The sequence below is a fragment of the Mirounga leonina genome, unplaced genomic scaffold (genome assembly GCF_011800145.1).
Source record: "Mirounga leonina isolate KUSES-001 unplaced genomic scaffold, KU_Mleo_1.0 Mir_101664, whole genome shotgun sequence".
In the NCBI taxonomy this organism is placed as follows: domain Eukaryota; kingdom Metazoa; phylum Chordata; class Mammalia; order Carnivora; family Phocidae; genus Mirounga; species Mirounga leonina.
The window spans coordinates 4,319,263-4,331,535 of record NW_023270175.1 but is presented as its reverse complement, the minus strand read 5'-3'; the positions used below and the strand labels follow the sequence as shown (position 1 = coordinate 4,331,535).

At 43.3% G+C, this 12,273-nt stretch overlaps 1 protein-coding gene across 1 annotated transcript in view; it reads left to right on the top strand.

The window, feature by feature from the left end:
- Nucleotides 1-12,273, top strand: part of DCX (doublecortin) — a 101,355-nt gene that overhangs the window by 69,224 nt on the left and 19,858 nt on the right. The window contains exons 4-5 of the mRNA XM_035006035.1: nucleotides 4,398-4,500; nucleotides 6,501-6,623. Of these exons, the coding sequence (XP_034861926.1) occupies nucleotides 4,398-4,500; nucleotides 6,501-6,623 (226 nt within the window). The remainder of the gene's footprint in view (nucleotides 1-4,397; nucleotides 4,501-6,500; nucleotides 6,624-12,273) is intronic.

The following is a 12,273-nucleotide window of genomic DNA, read 5'->3' as shown; positions in this document are numbered from 1 at the left end:
AAGCTGATGTCAGCAAGACCCTCGATCTCTGAGGATGCTGTAAGTGATATCATAATGATTATTAGATTTACCACTGCTGTTGCCACCTCATGAAGGAAATTTTATCTCAAAAAACTCAGTTGCAAAATTATGCATTTGCCATGTAAGCTAAGGTGGACTTCCTGTTGTGCTACCTCCATGGAATTTTACAAAGCAGCTGTGAGTGTGAGTTTCATTTGGAAATTATTTCTTACACTCCATTCTTCTCCTTCTCTTCTCCTTTCTTCTTTTTTTCCTCCTCCCCTCCTTCTCCTTGTCCTCCTTCTCTACCACATACTCAGTTGCCAGTTATAGTAGTGAATAGGAATCTTCTTGTTCAGGGACGCCTGGGTGGCTCAGTCAGTTGAGTGTCTGCTTTTGGCTCAGGTCATGATCCCAGGGTCCTGGGATCAAGTTCCGCATTGGGCTCCTTGCTCAGTGGGGGGCCTGCTTCTCCTTCTGCCTGCCCTTCTCTCTCTCTCTCTCACTGACAAATAAATAAATTGAATTTTAAAAAAAGAATCTTCTTGTCCCTAGATTCAAAATATGATCCATAAAGATGCTTTCTTTTTTTTCAATCTAGTAGTATGTTCTAATGAATATCAAGTATTGGTTAGGACAAAGGGGGACTCTCCTGTTTTAGGCTCTATGCAAGCCTTTGAATCAGGACTTTAGGAAAAGCATGTTCTCTCAGACAGTTGAATTGCTTTGTCCTGAATTGACTCAGGAAAACCTGAACACTAGTCTCGACTCTGCCATGAGCCATCTGTGTATCCTTGGGCCACTTTGACTCTCTGTGTTTTGGGTTCCTCATATTTAAGATGGAGAGCCTTCTATTTCCCCAACTTTGTAACAAAGGCAGGGAGAGCTGTTGTGTCTCAGTATCCAAGGCCTTTGGGAAAGCTGGGTATTCACATGCACAATGTGAACTTGTCTACATTTGGGAGCCAGTAAAATGTAGGGAGGGATCACACAAGAAACCTGATGCTGAACAGCTGGATTGCAAAATGAATGTTTTCGAAGCCAGCCACACCATTGTAAGTTTGTCAGAAGCGTCGAGGGCTTTGCCTTTCTTAGAAGCTCCCCAAAGGAGGGGTTATCCAAAGGCTTTTCCCAAAGCCTGGGTGGGGGCAAAAAGGCTTGGGGTTGGAGGAGGGTGGGTCATTGTAACAGCAACCCCCAGAGCAATCTGTGAGGGCTTTGTTGTCCTACAATAGGATATCATGGCGTGTCACTGCAATGACTGCTTTTGAGCTTTTGGTTTTTGTTTTTGGGAAGCAATTTCCACAAGCACCTCCAAAATGAATGTTCTGGTGCCTTTTGGGGGCAGGGTTGATGTTTGAAGTGTTTGCTCAATTCTTTTCATGGCTAGTAGTTGGTTGAGATTTTCTAGTTCTTTTTGAGCCAATCTCCTTATTTACATTTTCCTTTAAAATCATTCATTTCATCTAAATTTTCGAACAAATTAGTATATTTATGCAGAGAAGGACTTCTGAATGCATAATCATTATTCTTTTCTTATTCCTAAATTTGTGTATTTGTGTTACCTTTCAAAACCTTTCAGTGCTAGTTTCTGTTGTCTGCCAAGATTAATTTCTTTTTTGTTCCTACTTTTCTGCCTTTGCATATCCTTACAAAAAGCCTCCTTCTTATTTCCTTTACATTTGGTTGAGGAAAAAACAGCCCTCGCTAAATTCTCACTATGTGATAAGTGCTCTACCAGGAACCATGGGGAGATACAGAGAGAGATAAACTTGGTTGTTACATTCAGGAAACCTGGGAAGGACGAGGGGAATACTCATGAGAATACAGGCAGGGCTTGAGACAAAGTGCTACATCCTAGAGGCCACTACCGGAGGGACACCCAAGGATGAGGCTTCCCTAAACCCATGACCAAAATGAAAGTCAGGGCCAGGGCCAACCTCGAACATGGGGACTTGGCAGGGATCTTCAGGGTCAAGGAGGCACCAGGGGGCAAACAATTCAGAGACACACAATGTATCAGAGTTAGGGGCTCCAGATTTTCTTGAGCCAAGGTCCAAGATATCTGTGGGAGTCCGCAGCAGGGTGCAGAGCCGTGTAGCCTCTGTCATTGGATTTGCCACCAGGACAATATGGAGGATGCTGATTGAACTAACAGTGCCAGTCAGTGACTGCATGATTTGGATGTGGTACTAAGAAGTTCCCACAGCACCTACAGATACTCCTATCCTAGCATTCATGACACGACATTGAGATGCTACATCCTAGCATTCAAGACACTCTATTGAGTATCTCACACCATCAGATTGTGAGGCCCCTGAAGTCACGGACTGAGTCTTACACATCTGCGTCTTCCCAGTGCCTGAACTATGCATGAGTGCTTTGTATTACTGCATGGCCCAAAGCACAGGCTTTGGAGTCAGATTGATCTGCTTTTGTTTGGCTTCATTACTCTCCACCTGAGTCATTCACGTATTGTCTCTGGGCCTCAGTTTTCTCATCTGTGAAACAGTGATGACAATAATATCAACCTCTAGAATTTGGGGTGAGAGTAAAATGAGATGAAAGATTTGGAAGTACTTAGCAGAGTGCCTGTGATAGAATAAGCATTCAATTAGTGGTGTAGCTCTCATTGCCATGACGTGATCGTGGGATGAATGGGTGAGGGACAAGTGGGCTGAAGAGAGATGTTGGCCTGTTTGATGAGGTCAGGACACAGGGCTGGGAAGAGGTTTAATAGGAGCAACACTGGCAGTCCCCCAAGTCCCCCTCCCTTATCTTGGCATCTCCTGGATGATTGGGAGGCCGAGACAATGGGGATAATCTTTAAGCATCTCTCACTTTGTGTTAATCTTGTAATCATCTTGGCTGGGTGGGCGAGGATTGAATAGACCCTGGGTGGGGGGTGATGTTATTAATATAAACATTTTTTCAAATGTGAAATATTGCTCTTTGCACCCAGAAAGCTGTTATTAGTTTGTGAGCAGTGTGCCTTTGGAAAGCCATTGCTGGCAGCTTGAATGGGTAGCTTAGAACAATTAGAAGCTTTGAACACTTTCAAGCAAAGGATTGGGATAAGAATGTTCTGACTCTATGGTTTCTCCTGGGATTTCCCTGGTGTGCTGGACTAATTATCAGATGTAATTAGGAAGCTGAGAAGTGGGGAGACTGCAGGGAGCAACATACTTTCCCAGGGACCCTCATTTCTTTGTGCAGAAAATGGGTTAGGGAGACTATCTCTCTGTTGTGGAGGAGCAGCAATGCATAGGGCACTAGAGGGCAGGAAGGATCCTGGGAACATGGCTTTACCAGCAGAGCCCCAAGCCTATGGGGACTCATTGCTCTTGATTAAGTTTTAAGTGGTCAGGACAGTTCCCCCCCTTGTTCTTGAGGGAAGAATGGCATTCTGGGCTACTTCCACGTTCTTGGTCCATTTTTAGCAAAAGTCCAATTTCCTGGGTCCAAATCAATAAGGAACTGGTGCCCTTCTTTCAAAACTCATGAAAATGAAGAGAGGAACTTCCACATCTTGGTCAGCCACAGAGTCTATCTATTGTGGCTGCAGAAGATCTTTCTCATCTGTCTTGGCTTGCACTTTTGGCCCCAGAGTTGGGCTAGGAGCACTATGTCTTTAAAGCTCTGAGAAAAGGTAACATTTGCAGGGCCATCTGCTTGTGAACTTTTTTGTTTTTGTTTTTTTTAAGATTTTATTTATTTTTTTTGACAGAGAGAGAGCACAATTAGGCAGAGAGACAGGCAGAGGGAGAGGGAGAAGCAGGCTCCCCGCTGAGCAGGGAGCCTGACATGGGGCTCGATCCCAGGACCCTGGGATCATGACCCAAGCTGAAGGCAGCCACTTAACCAACTGAGCCACCCAGGCACCCCTGCTTGTGAACTTTTATTCCAAGCAGAGACATTCCCTTTGGACATGGTCTTGAAGTTCTTCTTCTTCTTCTTTTTTTTTTTTAAATGGAGAGAGCATGAGTGGGGAAGGACAGAGGGAGAGGGAGAGAGAATCTTAAGCAGGCTCCACGCCCAGCACAGAGCCCGACACAAGGCTCAGTCTCATGACCCTGAGATCATGACCTGAGCCAAAACCAAGAATCGGACGCTTAACCGACTGAGCCACGGAGGTGCCCTGGTCTTGAAGTTATTCTTAATGCAATGGAAACAAGATTACCACACATGAAACATGGAAAGACAGTGGTATTCCTTTGTATCTTTACTCACTGGGGGCTGTGATGCAGACCATAAACCTGGTAATTTGAAAAATGGAGATCCCTGGGGGCTAAGGATGATGGCCCAGATGTGAAGCTTTTCCCGCCTGTCAACATGATATTAAGTTTATTGTCACAAGATAATCACATGTCAATCCAATGTCTCTGCTCTCTCCACAGGTAACCTGTCTCCATGATTTCTTTGGTGATGATGATGTGTTTATTGCCTGTGGTCCTGAAAAATTTCGCTATGCTCAGGATGACTTTTCTCTGGATGAAAATGGTAAGTGCAACCACTGGACTTTATTGCTCCATTGTTCACCCTCCTTCTATCCCTTAGGATTTTCATGGGTTCATATGGCCTAGAGAACATCCATGCATGGACCCTCAAGGGCAAATATTGTTAGTCTTTCTCCTGTATGTTTGGATATGTGAGTCACGAAGTGAAAGGTTGACTGAATGTCCCAGATTCCCAGCCTCCAAACTCAATAAAACTCACTCTCTGCCCCAATAGTGACCATATTTCTCGAACTACATAATGTGTTACATGGGCTGACAGGTGCAATCAAACTATAGGAAGGAACATTTGGAGTCAGAACTTGGATATTATATGTATACTTTTTTTCTAGTCAACATCCTCCAGCGACTTGGCTCATGTTGATGGTTCCATTTTAGAAAGATTTTCCACTGTGTTCTTAGTGTCAAATCTTTCCCCTCTTCCCACTTTCTGGCCTGCTTCCCCATTCCTCCTGCTTTGTGACTCAAGATTCCAGAGGCTGTTAATCTCAGGAAGGAGGTAAACATCTGCCCACTTCCCTTTGCTTGAATCCAAGTTCCATGTAGAAGTTAATGGTGAATTAGCTCATACAGTGACAAGGTTAGGATATGATCTTGATGCGAAGACACATTCAAAACATCTTTCCCGATTATGAGGGGTAACGTGTGAGAAAAACAAACCAAGTTGTATTAATATAGACTTTATGAACCGCTCGAGTGACAAGAACCCTGACAGAGGTGGCATTTCTGCTGTGTTCACTTTGAGAAGAGACAAATGGCCATAGAATAGCTAAGCAAATCCCAGGCTATCTCCAATTTCCTATACCTTCTACATCTCCAGCTCTGGACAGTGATCACTGAAGTTCATCAGTCAAAACAAGAAGTTAAATAAACAAAAATGAGCTTTCTGCTTAACTCAGTTTCCCCAAAAAACTCAGTTTACCAGAAAGGATCCCCTAATCTTTCTGGGTAATTGATATTTCAATATATCTTTAAGTAGGAGGTGACAAGGAAGTGTCCAAAGAAAAGACTGCCCTCTACCTAGCCATGTGGTTCCACGTTGAGCATCACGGCACAAGGTTGGAAAACCTACAGTGGAAAGAGCACTAGATTTGGACTTCAGAGACTTGGTTGCTAGTCCTAGCTCTGCTATTTTCTTGCTTTGTGGCCCTAAGCAAGAGGCTTACACTCTTTGTAGCCTCACCAGCAAAGTGAGTATGATAATTCTCCTAATGCGTTAGCGCAATCAGTGCCCCCAAATTACCACAGTAGGGATGCTGAGTGACCTGCATAGAAAGGTGCCCCGAGCGTGGCAGACTGAGGTTGAGGCAAGTAGCAGAAACATTTGGCGGACGCCTCTACACACCCAAGAGCTTTCTATAAGCTCTGAGCGACAGAGTCACTGCTGGCTCATTTATTCATTAAACCAGCATTGGGATTTATGATCATGCATTTTGAAAATAAAAAAGAGCTCTACAAATGCGTGATGGCAGCGGCGGCGGTCGTGGTGATAGTGCCTATTTATAAAGTGACATGACTTACAATACATGGCATGTAATGAACAGTAAATGGTAACTCCCTCTTCTTCCTTTAAATTACTCATGAATGTTTCATCTGTGTGGCTGCAGCCTCTGAGCTGTCAATCTCTTCTCCAAGGAAATTAATTAATTATGTCAACAGGTGCTATTCTGAGATGTGGCTGGGGCGCCCACAAATGATCAAGTTGACTATTTAATAACCCACCCAACCTGCTTTTCAACTCCTTCCCTTGTTTCCATAATCCAGGGATTTAAACACCTGGCTTGGCCCAGATGACTTTTTGAAAGTTTCTCCCATGCCTCCCCCCCTTCAGAGCCGTCATTCCTACAAACAATGAGGACCACCTTGTAGTCCTGAGCCATTGGGTACTTTGGCCTGTGGTGGTTATTCCAGTTTCCAGAAGTTGGTAACATGCCAAAGGCTCGTTTCTCCCGTGGCTTTACTGAGCTGTCTGTTCTCTTCTACCAGAATGCCGAGTCATGAAGGGAAACCCATCGGCCACAGCTGGCCCAAAGGCATCTCCAACTCCTCAGAAGAGTTCAGCTAAGAGCCCCGGCCCTATGCGCCGGAGCAAGTCTCCAGCTGACTCAGGTAACGACCAAGATGGTGAGTGCTCTTCTCCTAACTGTGCACGCTGACTTCACTGACAGAGGCCCACACCCTCTGCATGCAGGGGAATGAGTTCCTCGTGACCACCGCTGTGTCTCCATGACACCAGTTCTCTCAGTTCAGGGACTGAACAGCCAAACTTGTTTGGAGTCATGGAGACACGGCTGCAACCCCTGGTTCTACTCAGACGGACGCAGACCAGAACTCTGGCCTCTTTGCCATGCTTGCCGTAATGCTTATTGTCATGTTTGTTCTCATAGTCTTCATCTTCCATGTCATCCAGCAAAAGCGTAGTCAAGGACATAATCAAGTCAAGCATAAATGTGAAATAGAAATCAAAATCGGAAACAAAAATGTAAAAAAAAACCTGCCACCCCAAAGTGTCAACAGAGTTGATGTGCTTGAGCTTCAGATTTGACTTTGAACTTTTTAGAAGTCAAAACAAAAAGAGAAACGAGATAATTTGCATCATTCCCACAACGAGAAATATATATATATAGGCCAGGTTCTGAAAGGAAACACAGAGATTTGTCACACAGGATTTTAATTAGTGGATAGTGAGTGATCAAAAAAAAAAAAAAATGTGGTCTGTGGATCCCTGCCAATGCATGAACTATTTATCAGTCTGTGACAAGATTAGAAACTTGTGCCAAATGCAAATTATGCCACTAAGCAAACATTTACTTCAGCTGACTCTTTTTTCCTAGCACGATTTTTTTGATAAAGGCAGCAGTGTGTTCTTTTAAGTTCTGGTGCAAAAGCTTGCACCCGCAGTTTGAGTGACACTGATCTGAAAGGCAGAAGGCCACAGAAGTTCAAGTTTAGAAGCTTACTAGAGTCAGGCACAGACAGTGTGAGTTCTTCATGGGAAGGAAATTGTGTGGTCCGGGAGACTCCCATTCGTCGTCCCGAGGCTCAGGGCTCACCCTGAGAATTCTTCTAGCCTGGGAGTCTGGGAGCTTTGGGGCAGAGAGCACAAACGCTCTTTATCTCTTCTTCGGTTTGAGGCAGCTCGAGCAGCCTGCTGGCTTTGAAATGCTCGTGGCCTAGAAAAACAGCCTGTCCTCCCGGCCTCACACTGCCAGGAGCATGCACATCACCAGCCATGTTTTTTTTTCTTGGGCAGAAGGAACTAAAATGGTGAAGAGGCAGCTCGAGCTTTTCATACTTCCATGTCTTTGCTCACCCCATTTCCCTGCACCTGGAATGCCATCCCTTGAGCCTACCACTCCTCTCTGCTTGAAAATGTCTGTTCATCCTTCAACACCTCAAATAGAAATACGTTCATTTTCTGCAATATCATAGCATGTTCTTCCTGTATCTGGGGTAATATTCACCACAGTGTGTTGTAAAGTCTGTATTTACCTGTCTACTTCCCCCACTAAATACTGGGCCCCTCAAGGGCAAGACATCATGTTCGTTTTGTATCCTCAGTGCTGAGCACAGTGCCTGGGTCCTAGTCGATGCTCAAATAATGTTTGTGAGTGAACAGATGCGTAAGAGCGCCTATTTCACCCAGCATGGTGCTAGAGACTTAGTTAGCACTTAGGGAATATTTGCTAAAGGAACAAAAGTGCATGTGTTTGGTGATATTTTGGTGAAATGTACAAAACAGCACATGCCTCTATCTAAGCAAATTTATATTGCTCACACTATAAAGACCTAGGTTTTAACACCTGGGTTAAAAACGAAATTATTTGTACGAATTCCAGGCAGGGCCTTGCAAAAAAAATAATGGACTTTAAACACTTGATCAAGATTCATAAAATCTGGCAATAATTAGCCAGTCATTTTTTTTTTTTTTTCAGAAATATCACTGACCATTTCTGGGATTTCTAATCTACATTACTTATCTCTTGCTATGAAGCAAATTACCCCCAAACTTAGTGGCTTAAAACAACAAATATTTATTATTTTATCATTTCTGTGGGTTAGGAATTTTGGATTGCTTAGCTCTGTGGTTCTTTCTGGTTCAGGATCTCTCATACAGTTGAGGTCAAAGTGTCGGTAGGGGCCACAGTCATCTGAAGGTTCAGCTGGGACTGTAGGGTCCACTTCCAAGACGGCTGTCAGCAGGATCTTCTTCCAGAGAGTGATTCAGGAGAGTGAACAAGGAAGAAGATGTAGTGTGTTTTTTGATCTAGTTTCCTAAGCCACATACTGTCACTTGGGTTTTAGTCTATTCATCAGAAGCAGTCATTAAGTCCAGTCCACATTCAAGGAAAGAGGAATCAGTCTTCACCTCTTGAGGGGAGGTGGACCTGTTTTTAGACTGCCAAGAATTTGTGGACCTGTTTTTAAACCAGCACATAACCTATTAGTTAAAAATGCTGAGGTGGCAGCAGCTTGAAGTCAATAGATTCTCTGCGGACTGTATCCAGGTGGGTTATCCAGCACATGTGAACACAACCACCTGTAATTAAACACGGCTTAAACATATGTCAAATTATTGATCACCAGCATGCTAACCACAGAATTTCCCTTCTAGAAACTCTGCACCTCACTAACTCTAAGATATTAGAGACAAAGAAGGAATACATTAGGACTAGATGAATACTTGTCAAATTAAAAGGAGTTATAATAGATCCCAACCCAGGCAAAGGCAGGCAAGAGCTGCTTTTGCTCCTTCAGAACTCCCTTGCTAAAAAGAAGGAATGAGGATAGATTCACACACACAAGATAAAAAGAGTAACCAATTTGAGACGGGGAAAGGGGACTTGACTTGGCAGATATCAGAACCACAAACAGCCCTTGCTCCCTACCAGAAACAAATCTAAAGTGGTGTTCTCATGAGGGAGATTGTAAATCTTTATTTCAGATAGTGCATGAACATAAATGAAGCCAAACTCTAGTCTGGCCAGCCTTAATGGCAATTTCCAGAATATTTGAGCTCATCGCAGATGATGTGTCTGTATCTTCCGCATGATTTCAGCCCCAAAGCGTAAAAGGATCTATGTGACATGACCTTGTCATTCCATGGCAGTTTAGAGCCATGTCTAGGCCATCCACTTAGTGAACATTTCACAGGGGCAAAGCTGATCTCAGGCAAAACAGTACTTTAGGTAAGGTTTGGATTTGACATACCCATTTTCCCCTTCCTACCTCCATGTCACTCAGGACCATTCCAAGCTGGGAAGGGGAGGGGGCTAGGATATGGACAAGGAGAGGGAGTCATCTGTGTGGGAAGGCCCAGTAACACCATTTCCCAGCTTTTGACTTGGGACAAGTTTCTTACCATGTCTAAGACATGGTTTCCATTTTGGTTAAGACCGAATTCGCATGTCTACGAGGTAAAAACCATTTTCCAATATTATCAGTTTTTTCAATTTACAGAGTTGTACAATAGCTTCCACGGAATAAGAATTGGATAGCCAGAAGGATGAGCTATAGACAATACATAATTTTGCATCAGCAAGTGTAAGGTTTTTCTGAGCTCTCAGCAAGGGACGCAGGTTAATACACATTTAACCGAAGAATAATGGTGTGGAGTGGGGCTGAAATTCTTTGTTCTTTTCTAGAACATGGCAGTGCCGCCCTGTTTCCATCCTGGGTTAGTCTGTCTTGGATCTGGGACTTGTGGGATGGATTCACATTTTTTTCATTCAACCTGAGTAACTCAAGGTTGAGGAAGATAGGCCATTTCCAGGGAATTTTAACTACCTTCCTTTGAAGGCAAACGACAGCCAAAAATGTTCCTCTGCAGCAGGGATTCAAACCAAACGAAACATTGGCTCAGTTCAGGTTCAGCTAAAGGAATGTTTTGATGTTCTAGTTCACTAGAAAATATATAAGTTTGATTCTGGTTTGAACAAGTTTGCTAGATTTTCAAATATTTTTTAAAAAGAACAGAGCAATGGAGTTGGGAAAAAGCAAATATTTATTTAAAGCTATAAAATAAAACAAATCTTTCAGAGGAGGGTACTAGTGAATGAATAAGAGAAATGAGCCAATTAGACATCCATCCATATATATATGTGTACATTTGATCCAATTCATGGTTCAGTTAATATCTGGGTTCAGTTTGCCTTGAGGTTTAGTAAATTGATGCGATCTGGTCTGTAATTTGCGTCATAATTTGATTCCTTGGTCCTTAAGTTGCCTTTTTTTCTGTTCTTCCCATGAATAAATCAAACTCTGTATACTTTATTCCCTTTGAGTTCAATCCCCACTCCTGCCAATACTGAGGGCGCCCCAAATGGAATGTCTGTTGTTAAGCCCTACACGTAAGTTAAGGAAGGATTCGGTTGTCTATATAATATTGCTAGAAGGAGTTCTCATTCTCGCTGGGCAGAGCTGATGGACTCTTAGAATCCAAGTCCCATTAGCCATGTCTGCCTTTAAAGTAGGACAGGGAACTGTGGTAAGTAGATCAAATCTGAGCCCAGAGGTCTCCTATGGGGGGTTTGAAGAAAGCTTGTATAGTGCCCCCATTTTGATTAACCCAGGACTTGCCATTTTGATGGGCAAAAAGGCAAGCCTGGCCTGAGAGCTGCAGGAAGACCTTTCTGACGCTGTCTCTTGCTGTTTCCATTTCATCCATGAATGTGTTAACTTTCCCTTTTCTGCAACTACCCCCAATTGAATTGAATTGAATTAAAAGGACAAAGTAGCTAGTTGCTGGGAAGGAATCTTTTCTTTTTCTTTCTTTCTTTCTTTCTTTTTTTCTTTCTTCCTTCCTTCCTTCCTTTTTTTTTTTTTTTTTCCCTAAAGGAACCTCCAAGGAAGCTAATTACCCACCCTGGTAGGCTGAGAGAATTGTAATGTGATAATTAGTCCACTGTTGTTCAGCAGTAAGTCATTGTTGTAGCAACTCAATATTCCCCACCCTCCTTCCCCCAACCTATGCATACCTAGTCCTGAAAGTCAAATCTTCCCTGTTCCCAAAGCCCTGAGGAAGAATGGATTCGCTACCAAAATATACAGCTTTTGTAAGGGGAGGTCAAGGAACACAAAACAGCGGTGTGGGGTGGTGTCCAGGGGAGAATTGTATCCAGGAGTATTTCTTTTCTGAACCCAGCAGGCAGCTTTAAGTTGCCTAAGGAGGGACCTAGCCATTCTGCCCTTCCTGAACGTGGCTGTCTGGACCAGCTCTGTCCAGTAGAAATATAATGTGAGCCTTGTAGATCATTTTCAATTTTCTAATAGCCACAGTTAAAAAAGGCCAAAGAAACAGGTGAAATCCGTTTTGATAATATGTTTTACTCAACTCAATATATCCAAAATATTATCATTTTGACATGCAATCGAAGTAAAAAAATTCTAAGGAGGTATTTTCCATTCTTTGAAATCGGGTTGTATCTCTCACTGAGAGCACGTCTCAATTCTGGCTAGCCCTGCTTCAGATGCTCAAAGGCAACATGTGACTAGTGGCTAGTGCTCTAGACAGCACAATAACTTTCCTCTCTGTCTAAGAGAGGTTCAAGATAACCATCTTTAACGTAGATGAGATGCTGTGCACTTTGCAAAATACTTCCAAATCCGTCACCTCAGCTGTCACACGCATAATAGCACCATGAACGAGGCTGGGAAAGGAAAATCATCCAATTTTTGTTCTTTTAGACTGGAGCACTAAGAGGGAAAGAGGTTCAGTATCTTGCAGTCTTCTCAATGCCGTGCAACTATTTGGTACCCA